The sequence below is a fragment of the Hemibagrus wyckioides genome, linkage group LG11 (assembly GCF_019097595.1).
Source record: "Hemibagrus wyckioides isolate EC202008001 linkage group LG11, SWU_Hwy_1.0, whole genome shotgun sequence".
Taxonomy (NCBI): Eukaryota; Metazoa; Chordata; class Actinopteri; order Siluriformes; family Bagridae; genus Hemibagrus; species Hemibagrus wyckioides.
In genome coordinates, this window is record NC_080720.1 from 15,792,385 (window position 1) to 15,812,209 (window position 19,825).

Here is a 19,825-nt window from a genome sequence, read left to right on the forward strand (position 1 = left end):
GCCATTAAATGTATGCTACCACTGCTATTATTATTTCTCCTACTACTACTTCCCCAGCTACTCCTAGTACTCATACCCTTACTCTGCTTCTATTTCTACTATTACTACATCTACTGATTATTATTATTATTATTATTATTATTATTATTATTATTATTATTATTATTATTATTATTATTAATGCTATGATTACTCCTAATATGTCTACTCCTACTGCTACTATAACTATTACTGCTTCTCCTTCTCCTTCTGTTATTACCAGTACTGCTACTTCTATCATCACTATTTATACTACCTTTAATAGAATTACTGCATTTACTACTGGTACTAATCCTATTACTGCTATTAATACCACAATTATACTATTACTACTATTGCTATTAGTACTCCTATTACAGCTGCTCCTGCTAATTCTATTATTCTAATTTTATTATTTTATTATTAATGCTATTATTACTTCATTTAATGCCACTATTAATACTATAATTACTATGGCTACTACTATTACTACTCCTATTAATAGTATTAATTAAATTAATTAAAAATACTGCTATTACTACTGCCTATACTCTAATTATTACTATTATTAATTCTATTATAAATCTTCCTAATACTGCTGCTACTACTATTATTCTTACTTTTATTGCTAATATTTCCACTGTTAGTACTACTATTACTGCTGCTCCTACTGCTAAAGTTTATTAATATTATTTTTATTATTATTATTATTATTATTAAAGTGTATTCCATGGCATTACCTTTTGGAAGGTTTTAATGTATAGATATGTATAGTCTTTTTGTCGGTGTTGATTTGTAAGGACAAATGTCTTTAATAAACTATGTATCAGGGTAGAATAATGCATATAAAAATCTGAGCTGCTTGTAGGCAGGCTTCTTTGACAGATACGCGGCAACCAATATAACAATATATCTGCTGATATTTTTTCCCGCTTTCTTTGAAGCCGTGAATGTAATATGTTTCATTGTTTTTGATGGAGTAGGATTTTATTGTAGTCAGTGTTAGCCTTCACTTAATTCCTGAGAGACAGAGGGTACGAGCTTGTCCTGAAGTGTGTTTTGCAGTACTAGAGTGAAATGGAGCAGAGATATTGGCTGCTGAGAGTCACCAGGGCTGTCGCTCTATTTGCGCAGTGAATGAGCTTCGACTTGCGCAGCTGAATTGTTTCGGCTTTATTTCTTTTCTTTTTTTCTTTTTTATCCCCTCTCTCTGCTTCGTTCCTCCGCACCTTCATAACCGCTGTTCCCGTGCTCCCTCATCACCCTGCGGCATTCTGGGTATTTAACATGTGAGTAAACCATTTAAACGATACAGTTAGCATTACGGAGAGAGAGAGAGAGAGAGATTGGAACTAGAAACAAGAATGACCCCAGCATTTCTACTCAAAAGACAGTGAATCCTCCTTTTTTTCTCGAGTTATGCAGCAATTAAGCATAAATCCAATGCAAAACAATTCAGTGGTTCAGAATATGTTTCTTTTTTTCTTTTTCCCCTGTTTTGGAGTGTACCCTTTTACTTCACTGCAGTAGAGGTTACACATTGAACCAATAAGTCTAATTCCTTTTTTTTTTTGTGGTACTTTCTCTTTTATATCGCAGTTTGACATGATTTGTGGTTGTGCAATTCTCTACAGTCCTGCAAAAAAGCTTCATCTCTTCTCCCCCATACACACATATAACTCATAGCTTTGTGAAGGTACATAACATTTTGACAGCAGCTTTTCTCTGAATTTGAGTCCACTTAGACCCAGACAGACACCCTCTGGTCTATTTACCTCAGCACACTCTGCATTCTGTACCAGCACATGCGAACACACACACAGACACTCAGTTATCCACTCTCAATCCCTCATTTGCACTTTCACTCCATCATAGTTACACATGAAGACGCATGCACACGCACACACAATACAGGTGCGAACGCTGATACACTCCCCTGCTTACACAACCAAACAGAAACATATGAAAAGACACTTTTTTTTTTTTCCTTCAAGTCTTTCATTTTCTCTCTCTTTCCATCCCTCGCTCTATTGAGGCGAGCCCTTTAATCTCCTCTCAGTTGACGCGTGTGTGCCGCGCAGTTGTGTATGTGTGCGCTTTTGCAAAAAGTGTTTTGATCGACAGCTCAAACACAGGCTTTTTAAGATTCAGCGTACACACACTAATCCGGCACTCTCTTTGTTAAGTTCTGCCATAGAGAGTAATCCTGAGTGAGCTGCAGATATAACACACACACACACACACACTCATAGACACACACACACACACTTAATCTTACTGGTCTCCTCTGTGCCTTCACTGTGTTTCCAAAAAGAGGTGCGTGTGCATGTGTGTGTGTCCATGCATTCATGTACTTGTCACCACTTTTCAAATCGCTGTCTTAAGCACTTGCACGTTTGTAAGCAGCGGTAATCAAAACAGCCTCAAAGGCTTATCTCTGGAGGAGGAGGCTTTGGGCGACGGGTTGTCGCAGTGATATCCAACCCAGGAAGAGAGACTTTACCTGGGCAAGAGAAGTGAAGGACTACCCCTCTAACCCTCCACCTCTATCCATACCCTCAGCTTAAGCTCCAAATCCGCAGCGCTCCTCTCCATTGCCCATTCATTTATTCCTAAGCTTCTGGGAGAGATAGCGCTATGCTCTCATTCCTTATTCCACTTTTATGAATAGCATTGTATGTTTTTATTTTATCTGACACAAACATTGTGGAAAGCTTTGGGCGAAGGTACCTCAAACAGACCTAACCACTTCATATGCACTGACAACATTTAATTAAAGAGATGCACAGGCAAAACGCAACAGTAGGCTTTGTGCTACGTATGATATTGTGGTCTTGAGAGTGCAGAAAACGTATACAGAAACATAAGCGGCTTCAAAGGTGCAGGTTTTTGACTTTAATTACAAAGAACAGAGCCGCATTGGAGAGAGCCAGGGTCAAGAGGAAGATGGATAGAAGTAGGAGGTAAGAGAAGAGAAAGGAGAGAGAAATATAAAGGAGTACATACCGTGGAAGTGGAATTTTTCTTTTAATAGTTTTTTTTCATATTTCTTCCCTCCAAGACTAAAAGGTCAGAGTGGAGGATTATAGGAGCTCAGTGAGCGTGACATGTTAAAATGAACATCCTCCTGTTGAGAGTCCTAGGAATTTAATGGTGAGATTTTGCATGATGGCTTCTGATTCCAACACTTTTCTCACTCTCTTTCTGCAATTATTCATTTCCGTCCATTGCTCTTTCCGTATTCCGACTGGGAATAATGGCTGTAATTATCCCGCCAAATGAAACCGCCCCAGCCGTTTGAACCCTCGTTTGGGATTACCAACGAGATTGAGATTTTAATGCCGCTGTGCTAAATGATTTGTGGCACACTGACTCTAATTGTTTTATATGCCGCTTGGGACTAAGTCATGGTGAAGCTTTTGTAAATTAAAAATTTAAATCTGTTTAAATTATGATAACTAAAGCTTCTTATCTTAACAGAATGTCTGATTATAGCATTAATATCTCTAAACAGAGATGTTTATTTGTTTGTACTGGATTATGAGCGTATAAATAACTAGATATTATATGAATAAAATAGCGTTGATGTTTTGGGGTTTTTTTTCTTCTATTTATATAATCAGCTCCAGAGTTATTGGCCGTCTTGGTAAACATGGGTAGTAAAAAAAAAAAAAAAAAGTCTTTGTGATTAATTGGCTTAATCTCACAATGAAAATATGAGAGAACTTGATCCAGATATTTCTGCAATGATCACAGTTGGGGATTTTGAGAAGATGGTAGCATTTTGGGGTCACCAAGTCTCCAATTAGTCTCCAGTTAAACGCCCCCTCCATGCCAACAATATGTTTCAAAGGCATGCCAGAAGAAAGCATTTTCTTTCATCTATCCACAAAAGTAAATGCCTGGAGTTTGCTAGATAGCAAAGATTAGAGTGTTTTCAGCAGCAGACACCCAAGGTGGATTTGGTGTAAGAAGAAGCATGGTTCTACAGAAACCTAATCCCAAATGTTAAGTATGGCTGTGGATCTGTGATGATGTGGGGCTTCTGTTTTTCCTCCTGGGAACCTTGTTAGGGTACATAGACTCATGGGAGGACCAAGGGAACATTAATTGAAAATCTGGCTTCATCTGCCAAGAAGCTACAACTGGGTCATGGTTAGATCTTCAAGCAAGACAGTGATGTAAAACATGTGTCAGAATCCACTAAAAAAAATGGTTCAACGAATATAGAATGAAGCTTGAAAGCCAACCCAGTTCTCTGACCCCAACCTAAATTGTAAACTTATGGGGTGAGGTTTTCTCCACCAGATAAAGACCCCAATCTCTGATGGATCTGAAGACATCATGAAATCAGCTCTCTATTCTCCCCAGGTATTATAGGAGATGACTCTACTCTTATGCTGTTAAAGTGAGGTTATGCAAAGGGTGCCCATACTTGTGATCCACATAGTTTTGTTAATTTTGGGTGTTTATTTAAGAAGATTTATTTCTCATTTAAATTAAAAAGTTCAATTCATTTAAGAAACATGATATTTTGAGGTCAGTGATTAAAAATGATTCAGAATGCTCTAGTCTTTATATCTTAGTCCATCTTTCTTAATCCATTTTTGTCTGTTTTTCTCTCCTGTTTCCTCTCCTCTCTGCATCACACACTTCATCCTCTCTCTCTCTCTCTCTCTCTCTCTCTCACACTCTCTCTCTCTCCCCTTTTCTCTCTGTCTCACCCTTTCTCTCAATAATTGCAGTTTGAATGCCACTGCTTGTCTCACTGAATAAAATTTAACTGCGCCTCACAAAGTCTGTTCCACCAAACTGATGAGCTGATGGAGGTGTAAATGCACTTTAATGGCTTTGTTTAACCGTGGCCTTCTGCATCAGAGAAACGTAGCCTCCTCTCCCATCAAGACAGGAGAGGCATCACTGCCAAAACACATCTCAAAAAGTTATATTAATAACCATAACTTGTACATTGGAAATTTATGATCTAGGAAACCAAACGAGTGAAATTGTTTGTTTTTTTTCTTCTGATAGAATAAAGAGTACTACCAGCAGGCAGCCCAGATGTACAACGAGGCAGCAACTCAAGCTAGTGCCAACATCAAGTAAGTGCATTAAGAACCCTTACCCTCAGTCTTATGGAATACATGGAGACACTTGTTTCCGAACTTGGTCCAGGGTTAGCCTTGTTCCTGCTCTTACTCTCGCACAAGTTTGTATAGAGCGGAGAAATTGCTAAACTGTCCCAGGCACAAGGATAGAAACCACCAAGCTAAGATTAATTAGGTTTATTAACAAGCATTACATTATTGTTATTTTAATTACATTTTAATTGTAGTTTCAGGAATAGTGCAGTAGTAGCTCAGTGTTGAGCTGTGCAATGTTGGGCTGATCAGAAGGGTGTGACTTCAAAACCCAGCACTATTAAGCTGCTACTGCTGGGCCCTTTAGTGGGGCCCTTAATCTTCAGCTGCTCAGTTATATGAATGAAATACACATAATTTGCATTGGATGAGTGTGCACTTCTAATGTAGAATAAGCGCTTAAACAGAGTTTGCACTTCTTATCGAGATTAACAGCGTTTACAACCCTAATTTACACTTATAATCTTGAATAATGCTGTTTAAAAACCTTACACTTTACTTTATGAGCACTGAGAGGTGACGTGAATAACACTGATGATCTCCTCATCAAGGCACCTGTTAGTGGGTGGGATATATTAGGCAGAACGTGAACATTTTGTCCTCAAAGTTGATGTGTTAGAAGCAGGAAAAATGGGCAAGCGTAAGGATTTGAGTGAGTTTGACAAGGGCCAAATTGTGATGGCCAGACGACTGGATCAGAGCATCTCCAAAACTGCAGCTCTTATGAGGTATCTACATTGAAAAACCTACCTATCTACCTTGAAAAGCAAGGTACACTTTCCCGCGCATACATATATACATACATTCGTATGTATGTATGTATTCGCTGGAAAGTGTACCTCGGTTTTTCAGTGTTTGTTTATGGAAAGTTCACCACGGCGCAAACAGGCATTTCTTGATTTGTTGTTTCAAAACTAGCTCAATTTGGCGATTTAAAAAATGCAACGCTGGCAACCCTCAAGGTGTAAATCTCAAGGGGTGTGGGGGGTGTCTGAAACATGGAGCGCTTGATTTCGCATTCTGCTGTTAGCTAACGTCGTGCACAAGTGTGTATGTTTCTTTAAAGCCCTGTAGCCTCTTCTGAGTCGAGATAAAAAGGAAGTTTCAGCGATGGGAGGGTGGGCTTGATTAAGTTTAAAGGTTTATTACACCTTATGTGGTATAAACGCTATTTTATGGCAAATAGCCGACTTTGTTACGCAGTCTATTGGAAGTATCGTTCGATTCGTAAACATATTGAGATCGATATGATATGCTGTCATTGCGGCGCTAGTAAGAACCCTTACGCTTATAATCTATAATAAGTCGACTAAAAATCCTTACACTTATAATCTATAATAAGTGCACTAAGAACCCTTGCACTCATGATTCACGAGGCACATCTGAGCAGAGAAATGAAGACGATGCCCTTTGATGAGAATTTTAATTAACACTGACATAAATGTCTGCTGTAGCCAGATGTTCAGTGAAGTTCTGAGTGCGTTTCCTCTGAGGATCTTTCTTCTCTTCTTCCTCATGTCTTTTGCCTTTGCTTTTCTTCCCTCTCCCACACTCACACACTCAACATTAAAGGGCATTTGATTGAAATGACATTTGAAGTAGCAATCAGTCAAACTGAGAACGAGCTAAGACGATAAACTGAGAACTAGCTAACACTTTCTAAATGTGTTGGTTGCTATGACATTCCTTGAAAAATTCTCTATATTTGTAACTGTGTGTGTGTGTGGTTGTGTGTTTGTGTGTGCAAGCTGTGTGTGTAGCACAATAGTTTCCTGGTCAGTAGAGAGATGGATAACTGAAGCCAATTAGGCTGCACATACTCTGCTCTCTCTTTGCACCAGCACATTCATTACAGCAGACAGGGCTGTCCATTTCACACATGCACACACGGATATGAAAGTGCTTTTCGCCCTTTTCTTTTTCTCAGCCTCCACACTGGCCGTCATTTTTACTCTCCGTCTCTCCATCTTTGTCCGAGCCTTTGTCTCTTCTGCTTTTTTTTATCTGTTGTAGTTCCTTTGTCCAACTCTGTCCCTGATATCTCCATCCCACTGTCCAGCCACTCAGATAGCATGAGAGAATAATGAATGACGCCCTTCATCAGGGTGTGGCATTGCTTATCTTGTGTCAAGGCGCAGCTGGTCGCAGTAAGCCTGTAGTATCAGCTCAGACTCTAATCAAGTCTCTCTGTGCCAATAGGGAATGAATGGTGTATTTATCAAATCTAGCAGGTATCTGCTCTCTCAGTCTCACCACCTGCCCGACTGGACAGGCTACAGTGAATGTGGAAAAACATCAGAGAAATATGGAGTGGTGTAGCAATGTGTGACAGGCCTTTATAAAAAGCTGCGCATGGTGCATATGAGCTGCTTTAAAGGCTTAGGGTGCCCAGGTGGTGGCTTATGGAGCAAAGAACAGTTTGTCTGTGTACTGACTGATGCATGTGAGGTGCCCCAAACATGCCACATGTTCAGCACATAAGCTGCCCTAAAGACTGGGGATGATGCATCTAGGTTGTCTAAAAGCTTGCTATGGCTTTTATGGCAATGTAAGAGGCCCTGTAGGTTGAGTGTGGCACATGATAGCTGTTTGATTCACATAAGCTGATATAAAGGCTGAGACATGATATAGTTGTACTGCCCTTAAGGCTGCATGTGAGGTGCCTGAACTGTCCTAAGGGCTGGGGGGATGTAGTTTCAGCCATGAACTGTTGGTTGAACACCTGATACATATGTCAAATTGGAAATGCTTGGATTTTACATTATGTGAAGTTTCCAGTATAGACAACTTTTTTAAATGAACGATCTATGGCTCTGATCTGTTTTGTAGGGACATTCACTTTACATTTTCACGCCTCTAAACATGATGCTAAATCAAATGATCTGTGATTGGTTAGTGTACATGTCAGTCAGATGCCCTCTTAGGTGGTCCTTGGCCAGTAAAAGCTGCTACACTATATTGCCAAAAGTTTTGGGACACCCCTCCAAATCATTGAGTTCAGGTGTTGTGCTCGGCCCCTTAGTTCCAGTGAAAGGAACACTTAATGCTTCAGCATACCAAGACATTTTGGACAATTTCATGCTCCCAGCTTTGTGGGAACAGTTTGGGGATGACCCCTTCCTGTTCCAACATGATGCAAGCTCCATAAGGACATGGATGAGAAAGTTTGTTGTGGAGGAACTTCACAGAGTCCTGACTTCAACCCGATAGAACGCCTTTGGGATGAATTAGAGCGGAGACTGCGAGCCATAACTTCTCGTCCAACATCAGTGCCTGACCTCACAAATGCGCTTCTAGTGGAATGGTCAAAAATTCCCATAAACACATTCTTAAACTTTGTGGAAAGCCTTCCCAGAAGAGCTGAAGCTGTTATAGCATTCATGTGCATGTAAAGGCAGACATTCCAGTTTTGGAATGGCTCAGAGTCTCCGCTTTAATTCATCCCAAAGATGTTCTATCAACAACACCTGAATTCAATGATTTGGAGGGGTGTCCCAAAACGTATAATCAATATATCAACATATCGTGTATGTAGTCTAGATGTCTGGCTATGTGAGACTAAGGGCGATACGGCTTATGTGCTGCCTTGGAATTTGGATGTAGTGTACATGAACTGTCTAGTTTACATAAGCTGCCCTAAAGGCAGTACGCAAGCGTATATGGGTTTGCATTAGGACGAATGCAGTCGATATTTTATGTTCATTCATTTAGCACTTCAGCAATATTCGCTATGTCTGATGATATTTAATTCCCTTCTGATCAGCAGGGCGAGCAGGCGTACTAACTCTAGCAGTATTTAGCCAAATCATTTCCCCTCAAGTCCAAATCAAGCGTACAAGCCTTATTGATTTAAAAATGAAGCCTTTTAAGAGAAGTGGGTGGGTGTGATGCCGTGACATCCATTTAAACAAACTCACTTTTTGCAGGTAATGTAAGGGAAAAAGTTAACCAAAGAGAAAATAGAGCAACATGTAAGTGCAAGAAAGTTAAACTAAAAAAAAAAAAAGTCCACTCAGAATTTCATTATAAACTAAATTTTGGATGCATTCTGGCGCATGCAGTCCAGCTTATATCCACTCTCTCAAACAGCAACACTGGAGTGTTATTACTTACATTTGAGCTTGTTGAAAGCTCTTCTCTTTTTTTTTTTTTTAAAAGAGTTTTTAGTCTGATGTTATTCTTAGGCCGTGATCTAGCGAACCTCCTTCAGGATGAATTTATCGATAGAGACGTCAAAGCACTTCTGTAAGTTGCTCCGTATAATAGCATCTGCCAAATGTCATAAAAGTAAACGTACAAATAAATCCTCAATCAACGCGCTGGCACCTGAATTGTTAAACACATCACAAGCTTCATGTTTAATGCGTCTCAGGGTGGAGTTTTCCTCTAATATTATACCTCCACAAAATTGGGTTGCACCACTATGAATGGTAAAATAGGATTCTGAGAAGCATTAAATGAAATTTGGGTAACAAGCCTAGTTGTGTAACAACCCCGACTGTCTGCACAGACATGTTTATTTCTGAAAAGCAATATCTGGATGAGCAGAGCTCCTCAGAATGCTTTAAAGAGTTGCAGTAGGCTGTAGTTTGAAACTGTTATATCGTGTAAAACAAACAATTACTCACAAAGCTAACTTGCATTACATGTCACAGTCTGAGTCTCATAAAACGGACGCCAAGTCGAGATCCTAGTCATAGACGAGCATGTCTTAACTATAGTTACAAGCCTTAACATCTTTGTCTTAAGTCTATGCTGAAGACTCGAGTACTGCATCAATCCTCTATATTGAACTGTTGCAACAGAATATTATTATCTCTGTATTTGTACTCCATAACGTATCTGTAGGTTTACATTGTTTTTCTGCTTTTTCACTCAGGCCGAGGAACACAGTTCCCATTTGTTCAGAGATGCAGTCTAAGGTGCTGAACTGTTTTCAAGAGAACAGACATCAGACTCTGCTCTGCTCCAGCCTGGCAAAGGAATATATGAACTGCATTAATTCAGCCAAGAAGGTGAGTCTCTCTGTGTGTGTGTCTGTGTCTGTGTCTGTGTGTGTGTGTGTCCGTGTGTCCAAGTGTCCCCACAAGGATAGATATATCTGACGGGTTTAACATTATGGGGACTTTTGGTTCACACAAGAAAATGTTAATTATTTATTCATTTATTTAAAAAACCAAAGCTTTTATTTAAATAAAAAACTAAAAGGGCAAAAATGTTTGCTTAATGAAGTTGAGGTTAGATGTAAAGTTATGTGGAATCCTCAGGAGGTGTGTGTGTGTGTGTTAGGGGTAATATTTATATACATATTTATACATATTTGTACTTATTTATATTTAAAATTGATGCTCTTGCCTCATTTCTATGGAGGCTTTTTCCTGCTAAAGTAAAAATCATTTTTGTGCTAATGTGCGAGAGGATATTTGGGCATCGTGAAACATGTTTTGCTAATTTTCACTCAGGATATTAAAATGCAGTGGCTTGTATTATCGTGTGTCTGTGTGTTCAATGCATAAAGCCTTTTATCTGTGTGTACAACACAAAGCTTCTTTTAATACAGACTCACTCATGCATTTTGCAGAACGAAAGGGAACAACAGCTTTCATTAAAGACTGTGTGTGCGTGTGTGTGTGTGTGTGTGTGCGTGTGTGTGCGCGTACTTATTACACACATCTCAAAGAGTGTGCGGGTAAGCGGTCGAGCCCTTGAGCTCTAATGCTGGCGTGTGGTGTGGCATGATGCCAACTAGACTGTGTATGCTGCCAGCAGCTCCCAAACACCAAGAGTCCAATGGTAAAAAGAAACCAGAACATCAGAGCCTAGTCCTAAACAGAAACCACAACATTCACTAATCTGAAGCAAATTGGTTCACCACTCATCTGTCAGTTAGACATCATCATAGTCCAGTCCCAGTCTTCAGCAGAAACTGTGACTGCTGTATAAAGACCACAAACCTTACATGAAGGTCTTTACAAAAATGTCCAAATTACCAGAGCCTGCTCTTTAGAGACACGACAGCTCTCAAACTGCAAATGAGGTCTGAAATATCATACTGTGATGTTAGAGTAACCACAACACCAGTAAAAAATGCTAAATACAGACCAGAGCATTAGAACGCAGGTCTGAAGGCAGACTAGAACATCAGAATGTTGTGATAAAGAAACTAGTATACCAGTGAGACCAGAACACCAGTACAGGAAAAATTATAAAACATCTAAAGATAAACCAAAGAGACCAAAACACTAGTAAAGTGTTAAAAGAAAAAGAGACCAGAGTTTCAGAGTTGAATGCTAAAGAGAGACCAGAACACCAGAGTGTAGTGCTAAAGAGAGACCAGAACACCAGAGTGTAGTGCTAAAGAGAGACCAGAACACCAGAGTGTGGTGCTAAAGAGAGATTAGAACACCAGTGAGTAAATCTAAAGAAGAGACTGGAACACCAGAGTGTAAATCTAAAGAAGGGACAGGAACACCGGAGTGTAGAGATTTAGAGACCAGAACAGCAGAGTGCAGAAATAAAGACAGACTGGAACAATGGAGTGTAGCTAAAAGAGAGACTAGAACACAGGAATAGAGCGATATAAGAGACACTGGGACACCAGAGTGTCGAGATAAAGAAAGACCAGAACACTTGATTGTAGTGATTGAGAGAGTGGAACACCTGAGAAGAGTGATAAAGAGAGTCTGGAACATGAGATTGTAGCAAAAAAAAGGGAGACTGGAACATAAGAGTGTAATGCTAAAGAGTGACCAGAACACCAGTGTGTAAATCTAAAGAAGAGACTGGAACATCGGAGTGTAGATCTAAAGAAGAGATGGAGAGACCGGAGTACTGGAGTGTAGCGATAAAGAGTGTAACACCAGAATGTGGTGATAAAGAGAGACTGGAGCACCGGTGTATAGCAATAAAGAGAGACTGGAACACCAGATTGTAGCGATAAAGAGTGTAAAGCTAATGACCATAATATAAGCGTTGTAAAGGCAAAATCTTTACACTAATACTGTAGATGGTTTCGAACACCAGTGTAATTCTGTAGAGAGGTCAGGGATCTTATTAAAACATTTTTGAAGCTGAAAGTAGCCTCAACTGATCAATCAGTACTTTATACACTCTGCTATAGAACACCTGAGCATAGTGGTCGAGTTCAATTTCTATAAACTATTTGAAAAAGCAGGCATGACTGCTTAAGACTGAAAAGCTGGGCGTAAAAATGTGTTATAAATGTTCAGAGCAGCTCGATTTACTCTTAGTAAATTTTAAACATGAAGTATGATGGTCATATCGCCTTAAATAGATCGACCTCACTCCATTACTGTATTGAATACAGTGGCCAGTTCTTGCCAAGTTGCTTAGAACACCAAAGAAACCAATAATGTTGTTTCATGAAGTCCCTGACAAATCACTGATGAATGATTGATGACGGACATGTTTTTTAAGTTATCAAAGCAGATTAGCATACAGATGCAGGACACCAAATTGCAGCTTGATTGGACGGTTCTTGGGAAGCAGATTGCTTTAAAATTAGCCCAGTGGATGACCACAACCCAACCTTTGCATATGTTCTCAGACTCCTGAGCATTTCTTCATGTTTATCTGTAGGACTTCGGTTCTTGTGATTATGAGCTAAAGGTTAAATGCTTCAGCGCAACCATCAGGCCAGCTGGACTCATGTCTCTTAGCAGAATATGGGGCAAGTTTCAGTGATCCTGTGCCCATTATAGTAGCCTTGGTTTCATGGTTTTGGTTGGTAGGAGTGGACCCTGATGTGGTCTTCTGCTGTTGTAGCTCATCCAGCTCATCATTCACTAGATGCTTCTCTGTTTTGGTTTTATTTAAGGTAACGTAGACTTCCTGTCAGCTGGAACCAGCCTGTCCATTCTCCTCTGACCCCTCTCATTAGCACAGCATTTCCACCCACAACTGCCTCTTCCCGAACAATTGTTTGTTTTTCACACCATTCTGTCTAAACTCTAGGGTCTGTTGTGCATGAAAATATTCAGAGCAGCTCATCTGACACTAACAATCACGCCGAGGTCGAAGTCACTGAGGTCACATTTTGTGAAGTTCTTGACATGATTTCATTTATTTCGCTTCTGCACCATGATTGGCTGATTGGCTTTATCTTATTACAGTAACTTTTTGCATCTCTCTGATATATTCTAGGTCTTAAAATTGTGTTCAACGATTTAATTCAGGAGTATCACAAACATTCTTTTCAGATAGAATTTGATTACAGGCTTGATTAGGGGGACACAGATTTTACTAAGACACTGTACTTAAATAACTTAATCCAAGGGTGCCATTGACTGTGTAAAAAAAAAAAGCACGTTGGCTTAGACATCTTTAACACACTGTTTTTACTGTGCTGTTAGTTAAATGTTACAGAAATGATTTTGCAGGTAGACAGCCTAGGCGAGGTTAAAAAGGGAAAAAAATAATGATTATAAAGCATTTCAATGCTGTTTTCTTGGAAAACTCGTGTTGGTTTTTTCCCTTGCATTCTCACTCTTGAGATCGAATGAACAGAACAGCACGATGACCACACGTAGTGTCCGATGTGCTCAATCAGCCATTATTACAGCGTTTTTTATAGCTGAAGATTTTTCATTACTAATTAAATCTGGAATTAAAAATGAGAAATTTGTCATAACTAGGACTGCCTTTATGAGCTCTACAATATCAATCATTCACTGTTCCGAGCTCTGAAGAGCCTTTTATCACTCATAATAGTCTGAGACGCTGCTGAAGCACTCCTAAATACTAGATCATTTAGGAGTTCATTCTTATGCTTAGGTCTAGGTTTTGTGGCACCTAAGAATGGCTCACTGTGTCAGAATCTATTGCTCCCGGAATATTAGGACACCGCGACACCAGATGAAGAGCTAGTTTAACCCAGGGTCACAGTCCTGAAAACACTGAAGGAGCATTGGATATTTGCAAAGAGAGACTAGCTTCCCATCTGCAACTCAGGCTGGTCTAGTAATGGTGCCAAAAAAAAGGCTAGTTACAGACACACAAGCATTATTGTTATTGTGATAGGCTATGGAGCGTTCTTCTTTTTTTTTTTTTCTTGGAAAAAGAGAAAGAGGTGTCATTAAGTGAGTGAGCACAATAAAAAGAGAAGCAGTGCTAAAAAAGACAAGCAGAAGCATAAACACTGAAATGTAATGTGTCTGTGACATTTCCCTTGGCATATTGGGCATATATTTCATGCATATGTGTGGGTGCCTGCCTAGTGATTTTACTCATATATTTAGTGAGGCTGACAGGCATTGTTTAAACCATCCTCTTTATAAGCTGTGGAAATGTTAAGTCTGTCCATGTGAGGCACACAGTCTCTGACATTATCTCACTGTATTATCTCTTCTGGGCTGCCATTCGTCCCTCTGCCTTTCTTGTCTTAAGGGTATTTCATTGTGCCTTTCCACTCTGAGCTGCTGTAGTGCCGGTTATATATATATATATATACCGGATGCTGCTGTTGTGCTCACTTTTAATTTAAATCCCAGGACCAAAGAGAAATGTCAATCCAATGAAGTGTCCCTTATTTTTGTCCGCTTGTTCATCTTTCTTTTATCATTCATTCTGCCTCTGTCGGTCTTTTGATCTTTCTCTCATTCACTCTTGCCCTCTCCACTTCTATGACTGCTTTTTTTATTTTATTTTTTTATTCTCTGTTTGCTTTGCATTGTGGGAATGGCCTTTATAAAATGAGCAGGCTTGTTGGGACACGTAGCCGCATGTGGAGCAAATTGGTTGACCAGATGTCTGTCAGGTAGACATCTTCATTCAGTTCCAGTGGCATTAACAGCCGCCATCGCTGTATAAAAACCATGGATCCGAAAGTCTAGAACCTGAACTTTAGGCAGGGAGAAAGATTTAGAGGAAAAGTTACGTAAAAATAAAAACAACAACAGAAGAATAATCAGGTGTCCATATAGGACGGGGCGATATGACGATGAAATTTTGATGTGATGAACTGTTTCACATCACATTTTTCTGAAAACATTGTAGGTATTGTATACACACATTAGGCTTCATTTATCAACCTGGATACAAATACATTTATTAGTATTATTTGTTCTAAGGAGAAATTACAGAAGACATACAGTATATGTGAAAGTTTCTCATTTCTTATTAATGACTTGAAAGAAAGTAATCCTAGCTGAAATACTAGGACTAGCTGATCAGTTAGAACAGATACAATTTCTCGTTTTAACAGTAGGAAAAGTTAATGGCTGCGTCTCAATCAGCTCCTTAGTCCAGTAATCAGGGCACCGATCAGGATTTGACTTCTTAAGGGCTGTCTCTCTCAGTCCCAAAAATTAGAAGTAAAATCCCACAATGCACTGCAAAAAACAAGGAGCATCAACCTTCTCCTAGTGGAAATGACCTCATATATATTCTATTTGTCATAAAGCCTTTTAGCTTGAATAAACAGCAGGCGATTCCTCGGTCAGCTTTAGCTCAAATTGTGCTTAACAGGTTCTCCTTCAACATTTAGTTGCTCGTAGCTCACAGCTGGTATCTGTCAACATAATCAACTAAATCTTTTGTAAATCTGTTGAAATTTTCGTTTAGTGTGTATATTTTAAAAATATTGCCCTCGTTGTTTCATGCAAATTCTTTTCTTTTGGTAGATGATGCTTTAATCATTAAACTAGTTTTTCATGCCTGTTTTATTGCAGCATTACTGGTTTCCAGCCTCATGATTATTGCGGCTTTGAATGCATTAAATGAATTCACCTCTCCTTCTGAATGGTCCAGCTGTATCCAAAAAGGTTTAGATGTGATTAAAAACCTGTTTAGGCAGGATATATGTGATCATTTCCTCCGTATGACCGTTTTTGGGTTCTGCAGCGAAACCAGTCTGTCGTACGGTTATTCACAGAGGTCTAGTATTCTCTGCAACTCCTGCCGATATAATGAATTATATCTAGCTCATTTTGACGGAAATGATCGTTTAAGCGCTGTAGGTGTTTTAAATAAATCTCTTAGGTGTTAGGAACTAAAGGGCAACTATGAAGCTGATGCATAGTCATTACATGGCCATTAATTTTGAATTAAGGAATGTTGTACAAATGCAGCTTGGTCCTGTGTGCACTTATGTGGTGCTGTCCCTTAATATCGAAATATCTAGACACACCAGTGAGAGGAACAGAAGGAATAAGAGCTTGAGGGAGCAGGAGAACGATGGAAGAGGGAGAGCTTTTTGGAATAATCTTACACAGAGGTGCTGGCTGGCAAAGTGGCACTGATATGAGGAAGACAATAAAATACACACACCTGCTTGGGTTTTCTGTCTTTTTCGCAGTGGGCATGCAGTCTTTCACTTTCTCTCTCCTCCTGACAAACACACACACACACACATTCGCTCCAATGGAGTGCTTGATCAGTGTCGTTATAACACAGCATTATTACCCCTCCCACTGAACGGATGACATACCCGCGCAGCGCTGCTTACTGATAACGTGCCTTCAACATCTCCGTAGCTGCTGCAGAGAGCCTCTAGACAGGCAATAAGTAACACACACACACACACACTCTGCTCAGACAGCAGAATGAGATGAAGTCACTGTTTTTTTCTTTCTTTCAAAGAAATCACATTGTGGTTATCACACTAAATGTGATAAAGCACCAATTCCCATTAGTATCCCTTTAATCAAGAGTGCATCTTCCCTTGCCTCTGACTTCCTGCCATTTTTACTGACAAGGTACCTTAGTCTGGAACCATTCCATACTTCTCCACTGCAAAAGTGTAGTTGTAATGAAAATAGATGATGCTGTGAAAAGTTGGCACAAGATTCTTGCAGGATTAGTGTGTGGGAAAAAAACTGTAAACGTTATAGTGAAGTTTATTCTGTACAAGCTTTATGCTGGGGATCATTCTGGCACAGTGGGGGTAGCGTTACCGCCTCCTGGCTCCACAGCATCAGGTTTGAGCTCAGGTTATTATGCATGTACATGTTTTCCCTGGGTTTTCCTTCAAGTTTCTGGATTCCTCAGTTTCCCAAAAACTTGAACTGTCAAGATATATGCTAGATATAAATCAGTGTATGTGCTGCAACAGCAAAAGCTTTCACCCAATCATCAGGAGATTACAAGTTCAAATCTAGGAGCTAAGTTAGCAAAATTTGTTAGTGCTTTCTGGGACAGCCTTCTCTCTGTTCCTTGTCAATCATAGTGACACTAGCCAGCTAGTGAGCATCTGCGAGATCATGAATGCTAACGAGGTTAGATCTGAGCCTGCTGTGCTACCCTGTGACGCAACATGGAAAAAAAGGATGCACATGGCTAACTTCACGTGTCTCAGAAGAAGTACATGTTAGCCATCACCCTCCCTGGGTGTTATCTGTAATATTATAAAGGAGAGCTGACAGGTGACCAAATTAGTGAAAAATGAAAAATAATTTTTAAAAAAAGGAACAAAATGTACATATATTTAATCAATTATGTAGCTAGCTGTTTGTTAGTTGAGGAAGCAAGTTCCCTACCAACAAGAACAAATTGTTTTGTGTCTTCTGTTATTTTTTCTTAGCAGAAGAAGTGAAGTCGATCCTGGATGCAGCTTCAGTTTTTACCATGTAGCGTTTAACTGACAGCATTTTAAGAATCCATTTCTCTCTTATTTTGCTGTTCTTTTAAATTCACTGTTATCTCTGTTCAAGTAACAGACTGTGCCTAAAGAAGAAAAGGCATCTGCTCATAGACTATATGAACATCACACCCTTATGCGAGCCTTCTCCAAACTATAAACACAAAGATAGACGCACACAATTGCACGGCATCTTCGTATGCTCTAGGATTAAGATCTTTTCACTGGAACTAAGAGGCCGAAACCTGTTCCAGCATGACAATGCCCCTGTGCACTAAGCAAGCTCCATGAAGACATGCTTTGCCAAAGTTGGAGTGGAAGAACTCGAGAGGCATGCCCAGAGCCCTGACCTCAATGTTCACACAGCCATTCACACTTTTTTTTTGGCAATTTTGTGTAGCCACTACACCTACTGGCATGTTTGGAAACCGGAGAACCCGGAGGAGAGAAGACGTGGAGAACTTGCCAAACTCAGCACAGACTGAAACACAGAGTCAAGATCAAACCGGCTACCCTAGGGCTGTAACTGCACCGCTCAGCTCACTGCACCATAGTGCTGCCTCCATATCCTGTAGTGCTGGATAAATTATTTTCATAGGACAGCACTTCTTCTCCAGCCTAGTTCATACATTACACACCTTACAACAAGGACCATGTTTAATATCTGATAAATAAACATTCAGTTAAGTAGTGCTAGTAGTGTGATGCAGCCTGACCTGACCTGGGGACTGTTACCATGCCAAAACTGGTCTTTTTTTTTTTTTCCACCAACAATTTTCTCTTTATTAAAGAACAGCATATCCCCCACACCACATCTTTTTTTGTCCCTCTCTTCCTTTTAATAAGAAAAAAACCATGCAAGTTGTCATGTAATTGAGAAACCCCAAAGCCCTCGATCCTGAAAACTAACAAAAATATAGAGGGAACAGCCTAGCCTAACGTCTCCTAACAGAACATGACACTATATAAACAATTACGGGGTTTTCTTTTTGGCTACAAAAAATATTTTTAAATCCATTTATTATTCGGCTTCATGTGGAGTGTCCACCAAACAGGTCTCTCCGAATTAGCTGTTACTATAGAAACAATAACGTATGAAAACGAGTGCATTAGTATAAACCTGTGATTTGCCCCGTGGCCGTCACTACAGAGCCGTGCTATTATAGAAAATGAACACCTTCTGACCAGTCAGAATCAAGAATTTAACAGCGCTGGGGTTTCGTATGTTTTGCAGTGTAGAATTTTGTGTGTGTGTGTTTTTCTCTTGTAGATTCCAATAACTATTTTAAGGGAAGTGCTCAGAGAGCAGTGTATGGGAAGGAAGCGAGTTATGAATGTTAACAACTGGCTTGTTTTTCTCTTTCCTGTGCAGAACATACTGGTCAACCATGGATCATGAAGACGAGGGTGATGAAGATGACGCATGAGGAAGAGGAAGAGGGCGACACCATAATTCACCCCTTAAATCCAACAGTATAGTTTTTAACACGCACGTGTGAGAGCGAATATGGAGGACTACGAGCATTCCTGCAAACACTTTCTTTTGTTTATGTATATATATTAAAGAAATGTTCATATGTGTGTGACAGAATTCCCTCTTCAGCTGTGGAGTGAGGGGGATATTATCTTGGTGCACGTGTGTGTGTGTGTTTGCAGAGATGTTGATTTGCTGGGATATAGTTGTCTTGACGGTGGCACATCTCACACAATAAAACATCTGCAACGCCAGTCACTCCAGTGCGAGCACTCAGACTCTGTCCTGCTATTTTAGTGTCTCTCTATCTCTCTCTCTCTCTCTCTCTCGTACACACAAACACATTCAGCCTGCAAATACTATACCAGATGCTTAATGTCTTTATTACCATACATGTGATATATGTTACAAATACTATTATTTTCTTTGAATCAGAGGGCTAACACACACACACTCATGCATGCATACCCATACAGTGTTTTGCATGATCATACTGCTCTCTCTCTCTCTCTCTCTCTCTCAAACTCATCTCCAAAGCCAATTATCTTCTGGAATCCTTAATGAACACGCAAAGGTCTGTTCCGCAGTAACCTTGAA

The 19,825-nt window shown here is 39.8% G+C and overlaps 1 protein-coding gene across 2 annotated transcripts in view; it reads left to right on the forward strand.

The window, feature by feature from the left end:
* chchd6b (coiled-coil-helix-coiled-coil-helix domain containing 6b) overlaps window positions 1-19,486 on the forward strand; it is a 45,107-nt gene extending 25,621 nt beyond the window's left edge. For both annotated transcript variants that reach the window (XM_058404149.1, XM_058404150.1), the window contains 3 exons: window positions 5,050-5,120; window positions 10,039-10,174; window positions 19,127-19,486. In XM_058404149.1, coding sequence (XP_058260132.1) covers window positions 5,050-5,120; window positions 10,039-10,174; window positions 19,127-19,153 — 234 coding nt within the window. In that variant the 3' untranslated portion in view covers window positions 19,154-19,486. The remainder of the gene's footprint in view (window positions 1-5,049; window positions 5,121-10,038; window positions 10,175-19,126) is intronic.
* The last annotated feature ends 339 nt before the right edge of the window (window positions 19,487-19,825 follow it).